General features: G+C 30.1%; 1 protein-coding gene across 1 annotated transcript; it reads right to left on the bottom strand.

Annotated features, from left to right (window-relative positions):
* Positions 1-8,135: 8,135 nt before the first annotated feature.
* Positions 8,136-8,324, bottom strand: P170DRAFT_358376 (uncharacterized protein; the record flags this gene model as incomplete). The annotated part of the gene is made up of 1 exon (XM_024844286.1): positions 8,136-8,324. A coding segment is annotated over one exon (189 nt), but the record flags the coding sequence as incomplete, so codon positions are not given.
* Between the last annotated feature and the right edge of the window lie 16,919 nt (positions 8,325-25,243).

Genomic DNA, 25,243 nt, shown 5'->3' with positions numbered 1-25,243 from the left:
CTTAATGCGGTGGTATGCTCGAGCTTTATTAATATATGGGTTAGGTTTATTTTTTACCTCCGTAGGCTCCTTATATATTCGTGAAGGAAAGTGTCGCAGCTGGGCTTTTGCCTTTTTTCAGTGTATTTAGGGAACTTTATTTGACATTAGTATAGTTAGAAAGACCCTGTTCATAATATACTTACTACTTTAGCCACATATTGGCGTATATGTGTCTTTTGATGTTGAAGGAAAAGCCATAGAACTTGAATCTGATCCTGGCTAGAGCACAGACTGGTATCTACTGACCTTCCCAACACCTATTTTCCCTAAGGTGGAAGAAAAGATCTGAAAGTTGGCCTATCCGTATGAGCTGTATTGATTCAAGCTGGCGGAGGCCATTAAAAGAAGAATTCGTCAGCCCACGACTTGTTACTTATAGTGCCCGTTGCTAATTAGGGGAGGCGCTAGAGCCTTCAGAACTAGCAAGGCGCAGGAAGCCGAATGTCGAACTGTATTATAGCCAGTTTGATGCAGAGAAGTAAGGAGTCTGGCGAAACTGGTCAAGGTCAGTGTTCAAGATTCCGAAGTTAGTTTTGGCATACTTCATATCACCGGCGCTTACCTCAGCGCGGAACACGGAACAACCGGACCGCCGGAGGTCCGCAGGGTGGCCGAGGCATTCGGGAACTGATTCCCGTGATCATGTCATACACGGGAAACCCCTTATTTAAAGAGACCACCTGCTTGACCCCTAAGACATTAAATAATTAATTTTATTTATTTAACACCTGTCCTTTAATTTCTTATATCTTTTAGTATATAGTAAGCAGTCTATAGGTATATTACAGGCGTTCCGAACTTCTTAATATATTTATTTAAGAGAACTAAGTGCCTGAACTAGAACTTTTATAATTATTTTTTATAGTTTTAATTATTTTTTCCTGTTTTATTATCTATATTTACACACGAGTAATCCCGTAATAAATAGAGATATTATATTTATTAAATATTTTTAAATAATTTTTTTTCCGCTTCAGAGGAGGTAAATTAATTTTTTATATTAAATAATAATTTTTTTTATTTAAATACTTAAAAATTATTATTTTAAATAGTCTTCTAGTTATTAAAAGACTAGTAAATAGTTTATAGTCTTTTTACTAGTATAGATAACTCTTAATATATTAATAATAATAATAAAGATTTTAGGGAAAAATAAAAAGAAAAAAAATTTTAAGCTTAAAAATTTAGAGATCTTTAAGGATAAGGATTTATATTAATATATAATTTTTATATAAAACTTAAAGTATTATTTTAAGAATAAATCCTATATTTTTTTTAAAAAAAAATAAAAATCTTATATATAAAAATGTATTTATTAAAATTTTTCTAAAACTTATAGTGTTTAATACACCTTAAAGATTTTTAAAAAATAATATTTAAAGATTTTAAGATTTTTTTAATAAAATATATAAAAAGTAAAAAAAATTAAAGATAAATTTATATTTATAATTTTATTTAATTAAGATAGGGCCCTAATTAATTAATATAGATTATATTAAATAGATATATCCTTTTTATAAAGCTTATATAAAAAGATATTAACTAATTTTTTATTAATTACTTTTTTAAAATACTACAGCTAGATTTACAAAAAAATATTAAATAAGCCTTTAAATTATTAATTAATAAAAAGCCTAAAAACTTTATTAAAGCGAGTGCCTTAGTAAAATAATATAAATAGCTAATAAAATAAAATAAGAAGTTTTATTAAATTGTTACGAACCCCTGCTACACCAGGAGCCGCGGGGCAAGGAACGATAGGTCGGCGGCGACCCAGGACCCGTGACGCTACAAAGAAGGATTCAGTCACGTGATATAGTATGCCGATACCATATAGTATGTTGTATACCATCGGGTATGTTGCGACTAAATAGTACAGGGAGGACTAGATAGTATGCCAGATGGTATACTTAAGGAGGACTATATAAGGACACTTATTTATCTACCTGTTAGATAATTCTTGTTTAGTTTTTCGCGTTTAATACAATTATTGTCTTTGATAATTACCTTTCAGTAACTGCTAGTATGATTCGTCCACACTCTATCACAGGAAGATATATGTACTAATCTGGCTCTACTTCTTCTTTAGCTGTTTAGGATCTTTTAATTATTGAGTTAGTTTACCGGAATCTCTGGGAGGTTCATCCGAGACACCGTTGATTACTTTAGAGCTTGGAGCTCTTAGGCAAGTATCACCCGTTCCCAGGAATAGTTGGACTATTCGCTGGAAGGCTCGAACTATAACCAATCTAGCAGTCAGCACAGCTTAAGCGGATCCTAGGGTTTGACACTCCCGTGATCCCAGGACTATCTATCACAGGAATAAGTGATCCCAGAATCGGCCATACCCCGGAAACTGTGTTCTAGGAATAAACTGTCCCTGGGACAATCAGTCACAGGAAAGTATGTACCCAGGATAGAGGATCCCAGGATAGAGGATCCCAGGATAGAGGATCCCAGGATAGAGGATCCCAGGATAGAGGATCCCAGGATAGAGGATCCCAGGATGGACAGAATCTCAGGATAGTGGTTTTCATCAGATCGCCTGTTGGGTTTCCTAGAGCGAGACCCAAGCTCTTAGGGTATATTAAACTATTTATAAGAGCTGACGCCATATTCCGAGGAGTATAATATTTATTTATAAGTGCTTTTAATCTTTTAGGAGAAAATACAGGAGAGAAGGGAGTAAAGTTATCTATCTTATTCTACCTGGCTTAGCAGCCCTGAGCTAGTTAGTCAGTTAGTTAGTGTTAGCTTTTCTTTAGTAAGTTAGAATATTTTTCCTTGCTGGCTAGCTAGGGGGTGCCAGGGTATTAGGAATATATGTAATTAAAGGCTTTTTAATAAGAGATAAAAATATGTTTAGCTAATAATATTTAATATTTATTCTATATTATAAAATATTTATTATTATTTTTTTTTATCCTCTTTTTCTTTACTTAGATTATTAGAAAGTTGACCACTACAAGTTAGCAAAATAAATAAGACTTTATAAAAATATATTATAAAAGCCCGTACTAGATTATTTCCTTTATTACTTATCTTATATTCCCGCTTTTTTATAAAGAAGTTTTAGCTAGCCTCTTCTTAACTCCAGAAATTAAGAGATTAAACTCTATATTTATTTTACTTTCTCTTAGGATTTAATAATTATATTAGGCTAGTAGTCAAGAGTAAGTTATTTAGATAATATTAAATACTAGAGTTAACTATTTAAATACTAAATATAATAAATTTTCTATTTACACCTTAATTTTATTAGAAGTACTATTTTAATCCTAACTAAGCCTATTTTACTTTTCTCTTTTATTTTATTTTTACTTTATTACCCTAGGAAAACTTTTTTTAACTATCCTTCTTTTATTATAGCCTGTGTTAGCTTATCCCTTACAAAAGTATAATAGTTAATAAGTATTTATGTGTATAGTAGATTTTTTAATACTATTTAATCGGGTTAACCTACAGGAGCAGATAATAGTTTTTTATAGATTATTTAGCTAAACTGCTATTACATAATTACTTGTTAATAGTGCTGTAATATTTATAAAGATAATATTCTTATATTATTAAAGTTAATTATATACTTATAAGGTATTTATTATTAAGTACTATAGTTATAAGAGACTTTAAAAACCATAAGCCCTTTCTTTCTAGTATATAAATTCTACTTATTTTTTAATTAATCTTTACTCAGAGGTAATAGGATTTATCTTATACTGTATAATAACTAGATATTATTTTATTCTTTTTCTTTTCTATAATACCTGAGGAAATAAAAATAAAAAATTCCCTAAACAAAAGTAAGGGAAAAAAAACCTCTGTCTTAAAAAAGTTTATATAATAAAAAAGGGATTAATAAATAAAGGGCATAATAAGAAAAGCCTCTTAATATAATAAGCTATATAAAGCGGATGTTTGTCTCAGTATCCGACTAAGGGATTCTGGCCGAGTATACACGTTGCTAGCTGACCCGAGCGGATTTTGGTCCCATCTTGAGTCACCATTGGTATGAGCTCAATTAGTTCGCAATAGGCAATGAGCTTTCTAGACATCCATGGGCCTTTAATGACCTTTCTGTTCAACTAAATACAGGTGAGTGACTAGTGCTTTCACCGGTTAGTAAAGATACTTTTCAAACATACACTACCTCGTTTTATATCTTGTATAACTATCCTTCTTGGAGCCTCCAGTGAAAGGATCGGTACTTAATATTAAGAATTGGGAGTTTATGACCAGGTGATTACTTAATTCTCTCTGACCAACATTGTTCGCACAAATGACCGCTTGCTTTAGCCATCAGACACGAAATAAAGACAATAGTCAAAGTAATAAAAAGAGGGGATGTTGGGGTAGCCTATTAACCAGCAAATATCAAACTAGCCTCAGCTCATTCATGCTGGTTACTAGATAAAATGACCGGAGCGTGCAAATTAGAACCTTGTTGAATACTAGATGGACGAACCGCGTTATGTTTTCCCCGGCTGCTAAATAACCAAGATCACTTAGGCAGGTCTTGGATTTGAACACAGTAGAGTAAATACCTAACTAGTATAAGATACTTTCTTGCTAAAGCTTATTAGAAATTAAATATAGAGTTAACTTGCTGCCAAAGCTTCTTATATTAATTAAAATATTTTTTTAAACTACTGCTTTTATCAGGAAAAAAAGAAACTAATCTAGCTATTTATGTATAGATAACACTAAGAGAATATTGTTAGGCAATAGAAGCAGAATATATTAATATAAAACAGGTTAATATTATTATAAAGCAAAAAATAAGAAGAGTTTAAAATTAATTAAAAATAATAAAATATTTCCGAAGCATAAAAAGAAAATTAAGTATTATTTATAAATATATTTAAGAGCACAGGTTTATTAACTATAATAGATTCGGCTTCACAGAGAAGAAACCAAAATAAATAATAATAAAATAAAGCAATAATATTCTACTGTATACTTAATATTAGGCAGTTATTTATATCCTCAACAGCATTTAATAACTAGTGACTCTTCGTGTTCGCCCTTTTTTTTTTTTAAAGATAGCTTTATAAGCTAGATATATCTTATATCTCTACAAAAGTTGAATACGGTAATTAAGAACATATTACAGTGGATGCGATTAGTTAATTAACCGGGTAGGCTAGATAGTTTATTATAGCATTTTCAATTAATTATTATTAATATTATCTAATCCTAGTCAAAATAATAAGACAACTGGGCAATTATTACAGACACACTTTTTTATATAGCCTTGTTAAACAGTAGACTATTATAGTAAACTAGGATCTGTAATCTAGCTCTTAGGAGTGTGTTTGCTTATAATAATTTAAATTAAGTTCCTACAGCTAGTTTCCACCATTCTAAAAACTTAACTAGATAATACAGAAGCCAAATTACTCTGGAAAACAGACATAGTTATCTCAAAATCTGGTAGAATAATCCGATAGGTGAACAAGGCAATAGGGTTGCCGGATTATCCTCCCGCGGCCACAGATGTGTGATCGAGAAATCACGTGACAGAAATATCAGCCAAGTTTTCTTGAGCCCCGAGCAATCGCGATGTCGCGCGTGAGCAGTGTCAAACCCTAGGATCCGCTAAAGCTGTGGTGACTGCTAGGTTATAGTTTGAGCCTTTTTGCGAACAGTCCAATTGTTCCTAGGAACGGGTAATATTTGCCTAAGAGCAATGATGCTCTTGAATGACTAGTGATTGCTCCTGAGAATTATGCCTGGGTTCTGATGGACTAACTCGATGATCGAAAGATCCCTACATAGCTAAAGAAGAAGTAAGGCCAGGTTAGTACGTATACCTTCTTGTGATAGAGTGTGGACGAATCGTACTAGCAGTGAAAACACTATGATTATTAAAGATAGTATTATTGAACGCGAAGAGTAAAATAAGAACTATTCTAGGTATATGGTAATGAGTGTCCTTATATCCTTCGATTTAATCCCTGGTAGCAGTGGTAGTTTCCTACAGGGTGGGTCGAAACCTTCTTCCGCCCCCGCAATACAGTAGAAAGGTAGTTTCACAAGTGGAGCGATTTGGTCCGCATAGGCAAAATGTCTCAGACTGCTATCACATTCCAGTATATAAGAGATGATGATATGTCGGACAAGCCGGGGTCCTTAGCTACAAAAAGAATGCTTGCTGAACGAGACGCAGAGATTGTTGCTGAAGAACAGCCTGATCAGCCTTCAGCTTGGAGATATGTTTATAAACTAATGCGATGTTCTGTGTCTTCATGCGATAACTTTGAAAAGTGGTACTGGCAGGATGTTAAGGGTCGGAGACACTATACACTGCGAAAACCCCATCTTGAGAAGCTCTGCGCCCATGTAAAGGCAAAGAGTAAATTGGATAGTTATGATGACGTCCCAGAGGACGTTCGACAAGCTTTATACATGGAAGCCCAGCAAAAGTTGGAGAGAAGCCCAAATAAAATAAATAAACAGATTGTTTCTGGCGTCCCGTGCCCAGTTTATATCATTAATTGCTTGCCTCCGCAGAGCACGCGAGAGCCTCCAACCTCTACGTCAACAGCTAGCCCTGCACCACCGAACAAACAACTGAAGATTTATGGACCCCGGGATGATGCCGTTAAGAAATACTTGAATGGCACGAACTACAAGTGACCGACGAGAGGCGCAAAGCCGACTGGCATAAGGCGTGTGATATCACTCTATTAAATGGTCTAGATCTCGAGATAGTGGACGAAGATCAAGAGCACGTGTAGTTTCTCATTGAGAAAGGAGTGACAAAAGGTACTGCTCGGCGATTCGTGCGTGACATCTATAAGTGGTCTGAACAGGCGAGGGGCCCACCGGAGCCTCTTATTCAAAGGCCAGCCAATAACAGAGAGGATTAAATGACCCTGAACTGCCATATGCATAGTGTTTCTCTTCGCGAGATTGCGTTAGGATTCGCATTTTACCTACGCTGGCCGTAGATAATAGTTAATTTAATTTAGTTATGCTCTAATACATGTCTTGATCTTCCCGCTTCACGCTGAGCTTTCGTGTGAATTTGTTTGTTTCTACAGTGTGATAGTATGAGCTTTATGTACCCCTGCTTGTTAACATATGTCCGAGCCTGTCCTGTGTTGCCGGATAATGGATTCGTATATCTCTGCACTCCAATTTTTCCCAGAAAGGAGGCAAGAACAGACTATAAGTGGACAGCTAGTGCCAAAGTTGTTCGGACGAAGTATAACTATTTTGGCCAGTCTCAAGGTTTTCTTTCTACCAGAGAGCTAGGTACTTGCATCTATGCGACTGTCTAGAACTAATTATTTTGCAGAAAACCCTTTCTAGTAAGACTTGGCAACTAATATAAGAGAAATTATTCTTTATAGGTAATATCCCGAATAAACTCTTTAAAAGGCCGAATCACCCTAAGGGCTCAAACTGCAATCCTTTATATTAGATATAATTTTTTTCCGTCCTGCTTATAAGCAAGCTCCTATTAAAAATATATATTTAAGCTTTTACCAGGGACTACTACTCCCATTAAGTTAAATATTCCAGTCACCTTAGAGTAATCTAACTAAAGTTTGTTTTCAGGACCAAGAATACCATATAAAATACTAAAATTATCCGAGTACTAAATATCCCCCGCTAAAATCCTTAAAAAGTCCCCCTTGTTAACCAAAATAATAGAATAAACTAAAAAAAAAAATCTTATCTTTAGGTAAAAAAATAACAAAGATTAATTTATTCCTTATTCCCTCTGCTCCTGTATAAATATTAAAAAAACCCCTAAGCTAGGCGGCCGCCAGCCCGCAGGCCCTACTTGATTAAAACACGGCTTTTTTCACATCAGAAAACCATAGGTTGTCTGTACTGTTCCAAGAAAAGTTCGAGACCTCTAACCTTATTACCATATACAGCTAATTTAACCATAGTCTTCCTATAAAATCTCCCTGGCTCTCCCGCGTGATTCAGTCTTCTAGTTATTTAAAATATAGGCTGTAATTTTCTTCCCAGCTCCGAACCATTTCTTCTAGCAAGATCTTATATTCTAGTTTATAATTTTTGCAGAAGTCATCGAATTCTTTCATATAATATAAAAGAAGTTAATTTATATTAATTTTTTATATCTCGGACAACTGCTTCCAGAATATATAATAAAGGCACTTATTTATAAAACTAAGTCTGTAATTTATTTTCTTCATAAAAACTTTAGGTATAACTTTTTTAGCTATAATAAATTTATTAAGGGGTCCCTTAAAAATCAGTAGCTTTACCAGATCTAAAAGGACTATACCTTTTTTAATAATCTCCTAATAAATAGTTTTGTTATTGTCAATTGGGGTCACCTGACATCACCTGATTCATCAGAATCACCTGATCTAACCCCACAACCGAAATTATTCAAAATTTACTACAACTTTACTATCACTTCATTGAACTCTTACTTCCACCACTAAATTATATGGGAAAAGTGAGGTAAAACTGAGCTCAATGTGAGCAGAAAATAAAAAAGAAAAATTTCTGAAAAATTTCCTATTTTGGACTAGTTTACTTTCCTCTTTGGGAAATCACCGGTCGCTAGAATCCTATAAAAATCAGAAAACATAAGTCGATGAATTTCCTATTTAGGAAATTAAAAGTTTATTTCAACCACTGCAATCAATGGCTTTATTCAGATAATTAATATAAAGGGTCCAGAATATCTCGCCTATTTATTTTATAAGCCATAAAGTAAATATTGCTACCCTGGTTATTCTGATATCATTTAAATAATTTCATTATAATTTATATATTAAATCTCAATTATTCTGACTATTCTGATCATGAAATCTTGATCATTTAATTATTTAAATAATTAAATATTAATCTAATAATAATTTATGAGGTTAATCTTAAAGACCTAGATTAATGATATAACTCACAGGTAAAGGCCTAGAAGGATTTAATAATTTTATATTTGCAATATTTATTTAGGGCCAAATTGAATTAGCCCTAATTTTATTATCTATAAATATACAGTCAATGACCTGCATTAATTTATTCTTTTTAACAAGTTGATTTTACTATTTCAATTTAACAAGTTAATTTTATCTATTCAATTTACTCATTAATTCATTCATTCATTAATCAATTTCACCTATCTATATACATAGTGAATAGTAGGACCTCTAGTCTATTATCAGATCTAGATAATCCAGATAAACTGTTTACTTCATCTGACTGATTGATTTCCTTTATTCTTTCTAGTTATTTAAAATTTCTATTCAACCCACATAACCTACCTATCCCATCTGATAATTATAAGCCCAGATTAGTATTTCATCTGACAGTTATGAGCCCGGTCTAGCCCTTTGTTCCTATTATTTATACATACATGTGAATTAATTATTTATTTGTCTGATTAAATTCACATATATTTGATCAAATTCACACTTACACCTAAATTAATCATTTATTCGCTTAATTAAATTTAACCTACACGTGAATTAATCATTTGATCACTATTACAGTAAACCATCTATTATATTGATTTAATTCATTCAACCCGTATACTCACTTCAAGTGTTTTATTTCACCTGTGTAAAATATTTAATTGATTTAAATTATTTCATTAATTTATTAATTAAATTCACACACACACGAATTAATTAATTACTTGTCTATTCACTATTACAGTAAATTATTTACCTGTCTGATTTAATTAACCCCTACTTACCTAGTTTACTTTTACTTTATTGAACTTTCACTTTTACTACTAATTTATACAGTAAAAGTGAGGTGAAAGCAAGATAATATAAAAGTTAAATAATTTAAATCATTTTATTAATTATTTAAGCTTACTAACATAAATATAAAGCTTAATTTTTAATTAAACTAGTCATATAACTAGATACACTGGTTTAACATGATCAAAATAATTACTAAAAATAAACATGTTTAGGAATTTATTAATCCTAGTCACATAACTATGCCTGATTAATCTATACAGCCTAATTACCCGGAACCATGTAACCTCGATAGAAATGCTAGATTAATTATTAATTTAACCTAAAACAATCGAGCGCTTTATTAAGATCTCTTACGTGATTATAAATTAGCGCTTCAAGAATATTACTATATAAATAAGGGCTTAGCCCTAATTCTACTCCTGATTAAAAACTCAATATCATCAGCTAATAAAGTTTTAATATCTGATAAAAAAACCCCATATCACGTGCTACGGATCTTTCAAACAAAACTAGCTCCCACTAATAAATCAAAAAAATATGATATTATTAAGCAATATCATATGCTTAAAAATCTGTAGAATAAATATTCAATTAATTCATACATTTCACTATAGGAAAACGTCTATACTAAAGCGAAATCGCTTGAAATAAGCGAAGTAAATAATCCATACTAAGTTTAATATAATTTTATTAAAGCTATTTATAGGTTTTATTTAATATTTGCAAATTATTAGAGCAAAAAATTAAATAATAAAATTAAATCACATAATAAAATATTATTATTTTTTAATATAACTAAGTAATTCAGAGATCACATAAAAATATTCCTAATATTTAAACACTCAAACCAATCTAGCCGAATCGCTCAGGCAATTTTTAAAGGAGATATCTTAAAAAATACCCCAAGCCCTAGGTTCAACCCTAGAACTCCTAAAAGGGAACAAAATTACCCCTGTTAATTAGACCCTAATAAAGGCCACTATAAATTTAATTAATATTTTTATATTAATAATTCTTTAAAGAAACCAGAAAATTAGTCACATAATCTTAAGGCTATTAAATAATTTAATAGAGCCTTTAGGAACCCTAAATTTCATATAGTGTTTAAAGCCACAAAAAATCGCTTAAAATTAATAAATTAAATAATAAATCAAAATAATAAATTTTAAACTAATTTAATTACAATGGCTTCAAATTTAATAAAACTAATTAAAAAACACGCTAGTCCTAATTAGGTATTCGATATTACAGTAGATACCCATATCTGTAATAATCAATCCCTATTCAGTAATTATTATAAATCATCTACATTAATCTCTATAGGGAATACGCAGACATTAATTAAAGATTTTAAAACAGTGAATTTAAAACCTTTAAACCCCTATAAAGATAAAATAACATTCGAATTATATTATTACACTTATGTTCTACAATTTTATATTAATATTTTATCTGCCTCAAAGGCAAGGCAATCAGGTATTTACCTTAATTCTAAGACTATATACCTAGAAAGCCCTAATCACCGCCTGATTTATGAAGTCCTCGAAATTACAGGCATTTATTTAATCAAATGGAGTACTAATGATTATATCCAATAGTCACCTGAATTAACTCCTAAAAATAATTATATTTACTATCCGAATTCACTACCGAATTCACTACCGAATATTAAAGTGAATAAATTAGAGACCTATTCAGCAAGAAATTCAAATAAACTAATTATCTCCTATAGAATAGCTGAACTATAGTATTCAAAATTAGGGCACCCAAGCTCTGAAGCCCTAAAATACCTTGATTTAACAGTAAATAAAATAAAAATTAATAATAAATTGACTAAAACTGAAGATCATTGCCTGATTTATTAATTATTAATATCAAAACATCAAATTTCTTAAATTCCGATTTAATTAGGGACTAAACCATTTAAAACCATTCATTAGGACCTTATTCATTTGAATCAGGGAATCTACTAAAAATAATATATTAGCTATATATATTACTCTTATTTAAAATTTCATATAATTAAAATAATTTTATTAAAAGATCACGTGAGTAATTCAATTATTAAAATAATTTAATTTATTAAATATTAATATCACGTAACTATCAAACGATTTTATTCAGATCAAGATAAAAATCTAGCCTATTTTTATAATTACGCGAGATTTAAAGGGGTGATCTGCAGCACTAGCCCGATTAGATAACCTAAGCAGAACCTATTTACAGAATATTTAGGTGCTTTAATCACGTAAAAAATACAGATTTTATTTATTAATTCAAGATTACCGCCATATTTATGGCCAGAATTATTAAATACAGTAATATATATATTAAATTGCACCCCTATTTATTCACTAAAGTAAAATACCCCGCATAAAACCTTATTCAAACATCTTGATCAGCCTCCATCATATATAATACTATTACTAAACCTCTCTAACCTAAAGCGGTATAGTTGCCGAGCCTATACAAGGATTTTGAATATCCCTAGGCTTAGTAAGCTCAAACCGAGAGCTCTAATTAGCTACCTGATAGGGTATGTTGCCCTAAATATATAGAAAATATAGATACCCAGTTAAAATAAGGTTATTTCGGCACGTAATTACATCTTCGATGAAACAAAGGTCTATAAAAATAAACAAAATGTTTAAACATTTAAACTAGACCTAATTAGGTTAGAAAACCCCGAACCACTCAGTTTCGAAGAAATTAATGATTTAATCTCTTCAATTTCGATTGATTTACCTGAAACCACTGAATTAGGGTTTACCGAGGATAAAATTATTAATAATATCTATTCTGAACCCGAACAAGATAAATCAGAACTATCTAGTAAATACAATCCCATTCACTATGAACCCGAACATGAAAATCGAATTATTAAATTAAATAATTAAAATAACTAAAATAATTTAATTTAATCAAATACTCAAAGTAATAAGATTTTAGGAGACCAACCTCCTACCCCACATTCTCAATCACCTGAAATCATTATTGATAATACGCTATTCAATTTTAATAATTATAATAATTTTCATAAGCCACTATCCCTAAAAAAAAATAAGTCAGAATCACCTGACCCAGGACCTTCAAAAATGCCTCGAAATTTTATATTAGCTCAAATTAGCAATAATAAATTGCATCAAAATAATTTGCCTATTAAGCCAACTAATTAGAAAAAAATAATAAATTCGCCCTTTCGCGATGAATGGCTAAATACATGTAAAATTAAATATAATTAATTAACTAAAATAAACACCTAGGAAGCTATTTCTAAAACGGATAATTTAATTCAAAAGATCCTACTATTAAAATAAATATAGAAATACAAATTTACTAATTAAGATTAATTATCAAAATTTAAAGCAAGAATATATGTTTATAGAGACCTTCAACCAATCAATAATCTTGATTCTAGGGCCATTACCCTAGCCACACGAATATTTAGGACTATTATAGCCCTAATTACTGCTTTTGACCATGAAATAGCTTAATAAGATATAGTAAATATATTTCTAAATAATAAATTAAACAAATTAATTCATGTTTTACTGCCTCCCGGATTTAGTTAATAAAATAAGGTTTTTAAGCTAAAACAAGCTTTATATGGACTACGCCGATCTCCATTACTATAACAACAAGAAATAAAGAATACTCTAAAAAAATTAGGCCTAAAATCAGTGCCTGAAGATCCCTGCCTATTTACAAATAATTATATAATTTTAATAATTTATATAAATAATATTATTCTACTATATAATTAAAATCATTAATCGAAAATCGACAAATTAAAAGATCAATTATTTTCGATATATAATCTAAAGGATTTAGGTAAAATTCACTAATTCCTAAATATAAAGGTTATTCAAAATCGGCAAAATCGAATAATTTGGCTTAATCAAGCGGATTATATTAAAAAAATTACTCACCGCTTTAAATTAACTAATCAGAATTCACCTAAAATGCCTTTACTATCTGGTAATTTAAGCGAATTTATAGGGCAGCCGCTTACTAAGCCCTATCATATGGATTATTAAAAGAAAATTAGCTTAATTTTATATCCTGCAGTTATTTCTAGGCCAAATATTACAAAAGATTACGAAATTCTTGCAAAACACATAGCTAAACCTTATTTAAACCATATAAATGTAGCAAATCACCTGATTTTATTTATTTATAAAACCTGATTCAATTCAATTTAATATGGTCTTAATTCAATAGATTAATTAAAATCACTACCTATTTTCAAAATGGCTAGTAATACAGCCTATACAGACTTATTACAAAAAAAGTCATCTGAAAGCTTTATATACTACTTATTTAACAAACTTATTAATTAGTCAACTAGAAAGCAAAAAACAATTACCCTATCTATTACTGAAGCAGAATTATTAGCCCTAACTACAGCTAATAAGTATTTTCTATAGTAGAAACGCTTATTCACTGCTATAGGGTTCAACCCTAAAAAAAAACTATATATTTATTATAATAATCATCAAACGATTAACCTGCTTACTAAGCCTAATTCAATTTATAAAACTAAATTAAAATATATGGATATTAGTAATCATTAGCTCAGGCAAAAAATCTAAAAGAAATCTATTAAATTAAAATAGGTCCCTACTAATCAAATAATTACAGACGGCCTTACTAAATACCTGACTAAGCAGAAACATGCGAAATTTACTGAATAACTGAATATAATCAATATTTAATATTTTATTAAATAATAATTGATTATTAAATATTTGCAGTTTTAATTAATACTTTTATTAATTTAAACTAAAGGAGTATATTAATTAGGGTTATCTAATATTACCTAATTTATCAGAATCACCTAATCTAACCTTATAACCAAAATTATTCAAAATTTACTACAACTTTACTATTATTTTATTAAACTCTCACTTCCACCACTAAATTATATGGGAAAAGTAAGGTGAAACTGAGCTCAATATAAGTAAAAAATAAAAAAAAAAATTTCTAAAAAATTTCCTATTTTAGACTAGCTTACTTTCCTCTTTGGGAAATCACTGATCACTAGAATCTTATAAAAGTCAGAAAATATAAGTTAATGAATTTCCTATTTAGGAAATTAAAAGTTTATTTCAACCACTACAATTAATAGCTTTATTCAAATAATTAATATAAATGGTCCAGAATATCTCGCCTATTTATTTTATAAGCTATAAAGTAAATATTGCTACCCTGGTCATTCTAATATTATTTAAATAATTTTATTATAATTTATATGTTGAATCTTGATTATTCTAACTATTCTGATCATGAAATCTTGATTATTTAATTATTTAAATAATTAAATATTAATCTAATAATAATCTATAAGATTAATCTTAAAGGCCTAGATTAATGATATAACTCACAGGTAAAGGCCTAGAAGGATTTAATAATTTTATATTTGTAATATTTGCTTAGGGCCAAATTAAATTAGCCCTAATTTTATTGTCTATAAATATACAGTCAATGACCTGTATTAATTTATTCTTTTTAACAAGTTGATTTTACCATTTCAATTTGACAAGTTGATTTCATCTATTCAATTTACTCATTAATTCATTCATTCATTAATCAATTTCACCTATCTACATGCATAATGAATAGTAGGACCTCTAGTCTATCATCAGATCTAGGTGGTCCAGGTGAACTGTTTACTTCATCTGACTGATCGATTTCCTTTATTCTATCTAGTCATTTGAAATTTCTATTCAACCCACGTGACCTACCTACCCCATCTGATAGTTATAAGCCCAGATTAGCATTTCATCTGACAGTTATACTAAACTTAGATATACTTGCTTATAAATAGAGTATTCTCTTTCTTAATAGTATAGATTACTTCTACATATCTTAACTAAGTAAGCTAATTCACACAGCCCTGAATCTTCTTGATGTTAGTTATTATTATTCTCTCCTTTATTTAGTATCTATATCTACCAAGTGTATTATTAAGTCTTACACAGTTTACCAAGATAGTATTCATAACTTTAATAAATAGATCCTAATATTTATTAAAACTATCCATAGGAGGCAAGGCCTTAAAAGAAGGGGAGACTAATATAACTATATATACTTTATTATAGCCTTACGCCTCCATAATTAGTAAATAATTACCTAGTTTATTTTTATATACCCTTTAGATAATTACATAGTCTTTTAGGTATTATTTCTCACCAGGGAGAGTAGAATCCTTCTAGTGCCTTTTACACTTGGTTTTTCTTTTTTAGATTATCTTATCTAACCCTATATAGTCTGCTCGACCTTATTCCTCAGGATATAATAGCAAACAATATAATCCACAGAGTTTATTTGTAATTAGCTAAAAAATTAAATTATTATAGTTCAGCTTAAAGACTATTAATATAATATTTATTTTAGCCTAAAATCTTATCTCGCGGATAAGGGTGTGTGTCAGTAGCCAGTATTATTAAAATATATATAATACTTACTAAAGTTTAAAATACTAATAATATATTACCTAATTAACTTATAATTAAGTTTATTAATTCTACAGAGTGTTAATATCTTATAGATTTTCTATATAATTAATGCCTGAAAATTATCTTCTATAACTTATACTAATTATTTAATCTGGTTTTATTTAAATATTCCTATAAAATTAATTTAAGTCTTTTAAGATATTCTGTCACAGACTCGAGTGATCTTATTAATATCTATATTTTATTTACTCAAAGTAAGGCTAGTCCGTGATAAGTAATAAGCTTCTAAATATATCTATTAGCTCTAATAAGAACAAAAATAATAGTTTTATCCTGCTTAATTAACAGACAAGCAGTATTTTTACTAGTTATTAAAAATACTCTTTAAACACACGCCATCCTATTTTATATCTTGTATAATTATTATACTTGGAGTCCCTATTAAAAAGATTAGTATTATACCTCAAAGATTAAGTGTTTATAACCAGATAATCCCTTAATTCTTTCTAACTGTTATTATTTACACAAATAACCACCTGTTTTAGCCATCAGGCCTCTAGTTATAGTTAATATTTAACTGAGGTAATAGAAAGGATAGTAAGGTAGTCTATTAACTAACAATTATCAAACTAGCCCCCGGATATTAATATCACAAGTTAAACATATAAACTAGATAAAATGACCAGAGCGTGTAAATCAAGGCTTTGTTAAATAGTAAACAGACCAGACAACCACATTACATCATCAGATGCTAATAGCCGGAATCACCTTAGCAAATCTCAGACTTGAGAACAGTAGAGCAAATGTTTAACCAGCATTTAAACACTTTCGCATGTCAGATATAAAGTTGACTTGTTGCTAAAGCTTCTCATATCCATCAAAATATCCTTCTATACTACCACTTCCATAGGAACCGAAGAAGGGAGAAAAGATCCCGCCATCTATGCGCAACTAATACAAGACGAGACAATATTACTATAGCAAAATAATAAAGTGTGTATGAAGCACGAAGGGAAAGTTAAACATCGTCCATAGACATGTTCAAGAGCGCAGGTTCACTGGCCCTGTGGGGCAACCAGAACAAGTAAGTTAAACGAATAAAAAAATGAACAAAATAATCAAGGGAGCGATAATGCCCGGATTCCACGGCACAGAGGAGCCCGGGTTTCGGGGAAATGAGACTTCCTAATATTGTGCGGTCGCTCATGCTCTCGATGGTATTCAATGACTAGTGACTCTCTATACTCGCCTTTTCTTTCTTCCTGAAGGTGGTGTAACGAGCTCAGTATATCTTGTATCTCTACAAAAAGTGAATACGGTGATTTGGAAACCTATTACAGTGGATATGTAAACAATCAGTTAATTGACCGGGTACGCTAGATAGTTCACTACAGTATTTTGGTTTGACCATTATTAATATGTTATCTAGTCTTGAGCCCATACAATAAAGCTGCTGGGAAACTATCGCGGACACGCTTTTCTATATGGTCTTGTTAAACAGTAGACTACCATGGCAACTAGGATTTGCTCTGAACATGCAACCTAGCTTTTGGGTGTGTGTTTACTCATAGAAGCCTAAATTGAGCTCCTACGGCTAGTCTCCGCCATCCTAAGAACTCGCCCAGATTACGCAGAAGCCAGATTACTATAGAGAACAGACATAGTTATCACAAAATCCGGCCGGGTGATCCGATGAACTGAAAGCCTATTCTGTTAATCTGTGCCACCATTAATGTCTCTTCCCCATCTCGTTTTGGTTCTTTTGATCCTGCTGGAATCTATCAAAACCGTACCGGTTCTCCCTAGATAGATCCCTTTTCCGATCGCGTCCTTGCCCAGGCACACTTCCCATTATTCATCTGCCTCCACTTTCTCGCCAGTATTCTTGTTCAGAAGTGTATAAATACCATATCCACTAACACTAATACCAGTATTAAAGGAAAGCACTATCCAGACTCCTAGACATCCATTCACAACACAAAATAGTCCTTATTATTAATTAGTATTTTTCTCTCACTTATATATTATAACAGGCCTAGATTTAAGAGTTAAAGACTAACTACTATATCTCTAAGGACTTTTGCGAATTACAAGTAAAGAAAATAGCTATATAATAAGGGAAGAAATCTTCGCGGTATGGTATAAATACTTATAATTAAAGTGGTTTAAGAAGCACATAACTAGTGCAGCGCGGGGGTAATAAAAAAAGCCAGCGTAATCCATATAGAGATCGCTGTCACAAAGTCAATAGACCGAAAGTATTGGAAATTAGTTTCAGAAAACCCCTGTCATGGTGTATTTAATGCTAACACAAACTTGTTTAAGAATTAATATTAGAGCAATTGTCCCAGCCACTTCAGCTGTAATACATCTATTAAAGCAATGTCTAATCTCCAAATATTATCATTCTACTAAATCTTACCGGCGGCAGATTACCTATTTTAGGCTAGTTCTACTCCAAATAACTAAAATATAAACTCTAGAACCAGCTAATAAGGGGGTGCTGAAATATTTATTAAATAAATTAATCTAATTAATTTAGGACCTTATAAATTACGTGAAAACATAATATAACTATTTTTTATAGATAAATTAAACATGTTAATACTAATAATTAAAATTAATAATATTTAGGTTATAAAAGTCTAAAAAGGATATAAAATTAATATTTTAAAAATTTTTTAGCTATGGTATAAATCTATTTATTATTAGTAATTATTAAGGATCTATATAAAGGGCCTATATTATACTTACCCACGGGGGTATACCCCAAGGATAATACTTATGGGTATCTTATATTAAGCCGGAAGAAAAGATTAAAAAAATTAATTAATTAAAATATTTTTTATTTTAATTATAGATTTATATATTTTTTAATATTTTAGTATCCTCTAAGTCTCTTATAAGAAATTATTCTAACCTACCTAAGCTCTCTGCTATTTTCTGAGCTATTAGACTAGGCCAGAAAACCCGAATCTACATATTATCCTATTATTTATTATACTATAAATAAATATATTATATAGAAGTATAAAGCCAGCTTTACCGCCTTATACTCTCTCTTTGATTATAGGCTTAGATAATAAATCCCACAGGTAGCTAAATATTTGTTCACGGTATCTTTAGCCTCCCAAAAATATTACTAATAGTTCTAGGAGTGGCTCAGACCTTTCAGCAGGATAGTATTTAATTTATCAGATTCCCCGACCGGATTTTAAGATCTCTAGATATATCCTCCGGAGTAATTCAGTTCCTGCGTAATACGGGCGAGTTCCTAGGATGGAGACTAGCCGTGGGGGCTCAATTTGAGTTGTTATGAGCGAAAATACCCCCAAGAGTGAGCTGTACGCTCGAAACAGGGCCTAGTTTGCTATGATGGTTTACTGAACAGACCACATAGAAAAATGCGCCCGCGATTTTGCCCGATCGGCTTGTCATGTTTACTCCAGATTAGTTTCTTTTTTCGAGGAAGTCCTCCTAGCAGCGAGCGCGGGGTTAGAGAGGGCATATTTAATTAGGTACAGCGATTTTTTAGACTACGCTTCGATGGTGGAACTTCTGGCCATATTTTAGTTAGGTGTTTGCGGACTTGCTTACGATTAGGGTGTCCTGTTATGCTGTGTCTTTGTAAGGCGCGACATGCGGACGGGACCCGCCGGAGCGGAGTTTAAACACCTGGCCAGACGAGTGTGGCCGCGGAACTGACTAAGCAATTACTTCACCACCTTGCTCAACCAATTGATCAATCGATCAATATTGATCGTACGATTATAGAGCTTGAATCGTATGATCAAGCCCCTAGAATTACATCTTTAAAGCCCCTGAAATTGCATAAATATGGCTTCTTTTTGCAGTAGATTAGAATAAATTAAGACCTTTAATCATTTTATATGATCATATAAGCTCGGCGTATTAATCAGCTTTTTGCCAAGACTATTTCTGCTATAGTTATAAGCCCGGTTCTACTCTAGAGAACATACATACTGTTTTAATTAATTATTAAAGCTATACAAGCTCCTCACTCCGAGCAAAACACAAAACAGTAACCCCAATAGGATCCTGCAAAAGGAAGTAATTCAGTAAAGCTAACCTGCTACTAAAGTTAATATAACCTCCTTATTTGATTCAGATATCGCCACGAAAGTTAAAATTATCTTGAAAAGCCAAAATAATTAATATAATTAGACCCTTAATATCAAAGAATATGCCGAACAGCTAGATATATAAGATTACTTTAATCCAGAGGACTCTCCATAACACCCTAAAGCCCTTATGAAACTAATAAGACCTATAGAGCTTATAAAAACCAACTTCCGCGTATACTAACTTGATCTTCAAGATTATAAGGATACTCAAAATAATATTATAAAGGTGGAGAAAATAATTAAAAGCTCTATTGCGATTTATATATAACCCCTGATCAAGGAAAAGCGATAATTCAAGATATTAAAAATACTAAAAGAGTAATATAAGCTAATAAAAGACAAGATAGAAAAAAAGGCTCTAAAGCAGTATAAAGTAATTATTAAAAGATTTCCACAGAAAAATAAGATTAACACCTGGATTAAAGATTTTAATTATGCTTACCTCGCGATTAAATAGCTTAATATAAGTAAGAGCTAAAATAAGCATATATAAAAGGACTTCCTTTAATTAATTAAAGCCGTAGATCCTCTATATTCAAGATTATATTACTCTAATATCCGGAATACCACTTACCATATTTTACTAAGTAATTTCCGTACTTATTTTACTAACAGCGGCCGAAATAATAATTTAGCAGTAACACACACTTTTACCACACTTAATAATTAAAGTAATAAACCAGCAAACGCCCAAAAGCTTTAAGATATAAAGAAAAAAAAAGAAACTTACTGTTATATATACAGACTAAAACATTATATAAACAAGTATTAGCAGCTTTATCCCGATCTACAGCTACTAAACTAGAAGCCAAACAGCAGAGCTATAAAAAAAATTAAGGACTTTACTACAAAATTATTAACACAAGCCTAAATAGTCAGATCAATTATTAAAAAAAACTAGAAGCAAAAAAAGCCTTAAGAATATTATATTATAGCCCTCTTATTTAACACCTTGCTAGATATCCCGCTTAAAAACTATTTTATTATTAATACCAGTTCTTATACACATATATACAACAAGATATCAAGATTCAAGAAGCTTAATTAATTAAGCAAAGGATAACTTCACGCTAGTAATTTAACTATTAAGATCTAAGGATTCGGAAAAGTCAAAATACAGCTAAATTACAGAGAAAAAAAAAATTAAAAAATTATCCTTATTAATATTATCTTTATTCTAGATCTTTATATAAATATCCTAAGCACGTAAAAGCTTAAACAAGCCAGCTATAACTTTAGTATAGCCTGTAATATAATCTTATAAAACAGCAGGGTTATATTCCGAGTAAAGAAGCACTTATTAAGATTATAAATTATTAAGAAAAAAAAAAAGCACTTACTATAACATTATAATAATTAAACTAGATTATAATCTACACAGGTTAGCAAGAGCTTATATTCTGAAAAAAAATATTAACTTATAGCACTACTGTATAGTTTATCTGAATTAGGATATGCTTTATTACTTACCTAAAATTATTTAAGATATCTAAATTAACCATTTTCAAGTAAAATAACATAATAATCTAAAATATAAGATATACAAGGTGTCCGAGGCCCCGAGACAGATCTTAAGATGGTCTATAATAATAGCTAAAATACTATTTTAACACATACACTTTAATCTTATACAAATAAAGCCTACATTAAATAAAGATTAATAGATTTCATATTTTTATAACAAGAATTCACGTTTTCATAATATCTTTACCCACCGCTTAAAGAACAGCTGCGTAGAAGTCTTTAATATCTTTATTTAACAAATATAATATCTTATTAAAATAAAGATTATCTTTTTTAAAAATAATCATAAGCAAACCCTTAGTAATACAGTCAAGTATAAAAAAGAGCTTAAAGGAATTATTTATAAATACTCTATAATTAATATACTTAAGTAAAATAGTACTACAGAATATATAGGAGCTATTCTTATACTTAAAAAAAAGAAGATAATAATTAAGGCTAAGTTATTTTAAGATCTCTAGCTATAGGTTATAAAAGAAATAATAAATATCACTAATCATACTTTTACTAAAGCTCTAAATTAGAAAATACTATATAAGATAATTATAGGCAAAAAGCCAGATATTTTAGTATTCTATGTAATTAGCTATATTATATATATAAGACAGGACTAATTATTAAGTAATAAAATAGTCCCCCGCGTATATAAAGGCATCCTCCTTGGCTTTATGGTCTTGAATATCTGACATATATAAAATCTAAAAAAATAACGCGTTAAAAAAGCAAGAGATATCATATTTAATAAAACATAATCCTATAATCCTATATAACTGTTTTTTAAAGACCTGCTTAGCGAGGTATCTCTAGAGCCATCTATAGAGGTATTAGACTTATTAAAAGGCGAAAGGATCTTCCTTAACAAAGAGACTAATTATATTAAAATAAAAAAATCTCTATAAGCTACAGAGAATCAGGGATTAGAAAAAGCTTAAACTAGTAAAATTAATAAAAATTAGAAAAACTAGAAGATAGATTAGATCTTTTATTACAGTAACCCTATATAACTGAGTACTCTACTAATACCTAAATTAATATTTAAGCCACATACTGAAGCTCACAAAGAAATTAATTTAAGCTATAGCCGCACTAAAATAATTCCTGAAAGATTTCTAGAAGATCTTATACCTAAGAAACTAAATTAAATATTATAATACTTAGTAATTCCTCTATAAGACAGATTATTATCCGGATTTTTATAAGATTTACTGCAGAGCTTGATACTTAAAACAGAGAGCTTATAAGCTTTATTTATATTACCTATTTAACTTTACAAATCAGAGGATACTTATAATTTATATAACTTATCAAGATTAGGGGGTGGAAGATATAAAAAAAAAAGTCTTATTAATAACAGAACCCAGGAAAAAAATATATTATATATAAAATAAAAACTAAGGCCTACCTAAAAAAATCTAGACTTCTTTTATAATAATATAATTACTAATTCTTACATCTCTGATCCCTATATCGCTTAAAAGGCTTTCTTAATAATTATAAAACTTATAGATAAAAAAAAAACACTAGTACTATAATAAGCTTCTGCTTTTACTAAATTCTTATACAGAAATACTATAACACCTACTTAAAAATAAATTCTTACATGCTGCGTAGATTAAAGTAGAAAATCTTAAGGTAAAAGACTACTTTATTTTTATTAATTAAGAGGAAGCTCGCGATTTACAGGTTCTTTTATTAAAATAGGTATTTATATATAAATTCGATAAAAATAGCAACTTTATAAAAGTGAAAAAACAAATCTGTGTAAGAGAAGATCTTAAAAAAAATATTATTACTAATAATTTCGCGGTAACAGTATCTGTGAGAGTATTTCGAGCTACTATAGCACTAGTAGCTGCTTTTAACCTTAATATAGACTAGAAAGATGCTGTAAACACCTTCCTAAACACCCTACTTAAAAAAGCTATATACATAAGATCGCCAGAGGGATTCCATATAAAAAAAAAGATATAAAAGCTCAGAAAAACACTATATAAATTATAGAAATTATTATATTTTTAATAGCAAGCCCTCTCTACTATACTACTCAAGTTTGGCTTCTATCCTGTACCTGAAGAGCAGTGCCTCTTTATAAATTAATATATAATTATATTAGTTTATATTAATAATATTATTATTATTAATTTACCTACCACTAAAGCCTAAAAAGCCGCAAGATAATTTAAGGAAGCCCTCACGGAAAAATATAAGCTATATAATATAAGAGAAATAAACTAGTTTCTTAAAGTTAGAATTATTTAAGATAAAGCTTGTAAAAAGCTCTGGCTCTACCAAAATACATATTTTAAGAATATTATTATAAAATTTTATTTAAATAATCTTATAAAATAGCTAAATACACTATATTTAATCTCGCTTAATTTTAATCCCTACAAAGGCCAGGTAACAGAGGCAAAGATTAAGGAATATTTAATAAAAATAAGATTAAGCTAGTACCCCGCAATAATTACACAACCTAATATTATATATATAATAAGCTACTTATTTAAAGCGCTTAAGAACCTATCAGTAGATTATATTTGTGCTATAAACTAAATTATTATTTATCTTTACACCATACGGTTTTATGCAATTGAATACTCCGCTAAAATAGATAATTAAAAGATCACAGTTATTACTTCAGATATAATTTTTAGAGATTAGCTAGACTGCTGGAGCTCTGTAAGATTTCTTATAAAGCTTTATAATAGGCCTATAGAATAAAAAGCAAGCAAGCAGCGAGCTATAATAACCTTTATAACTAAAGCTAAATTTCTTACTCTATCTAAAGCAGCTAAAGTAGTATATTAGTAAAGGAGGGTTTTTAGCACCATAGACTTTAATCCCTAACACGAAATAATCATTTTTTGCAATAATTAATAAACTGTCTGATTAGTTAACTCCAAAAACATAGAGCAACGCTCTAAACTCTATTATATTAATATACACCGCTTATGGCTTCGCCAGGAAGCTCAGAAAAGCGATCTATATGTATAATAGATCCCTACCAATTAAATAATTACAGACAGGCTTATAAAGCCCCTCCTGGCTTAAAACTACTATAAATTTATGAAGATATTAAATCTTGTTAATATTAAAGATCTTATTATAGCTTAAGAAGGAAGATAATGGCCCTACACAAGGCGCTAAAGGGGTATATAGCCGCGGAACTAACTAAATAATTACTTTACTACCTTACTCAACTAATTAATTAATTAATCAATATTAATCGTACAATTATAGAGCTTAAATCATATAATCAAGCCCCTAAAATTACATCTTTAAAACCCCTGAAATTGCATAAATATGGCTTCTTTTTACAGTAGATTAGAATAAATCAAGACCTTTAATCATTTCATATGATCATATAAGCTCG

This window comes from Aspergillus steynii (genome assembly GCF_002849105.1).
Source record: "Aspergillus steynii IBT 23096 chromosome Unknown P170scaffold_4, whole genome shotgun sequence".
NCBI lineage: Eukaryota > Fungi > Ascomycota > Eurotiomycetes > Eurotiales > Aspergillaceae > Aspergillus > Aspergillus steynii.
Note: the sequence above shows the minus strand (reverse complement) of the source record. Positions and strands in the feature narration are given on the sequence as shown.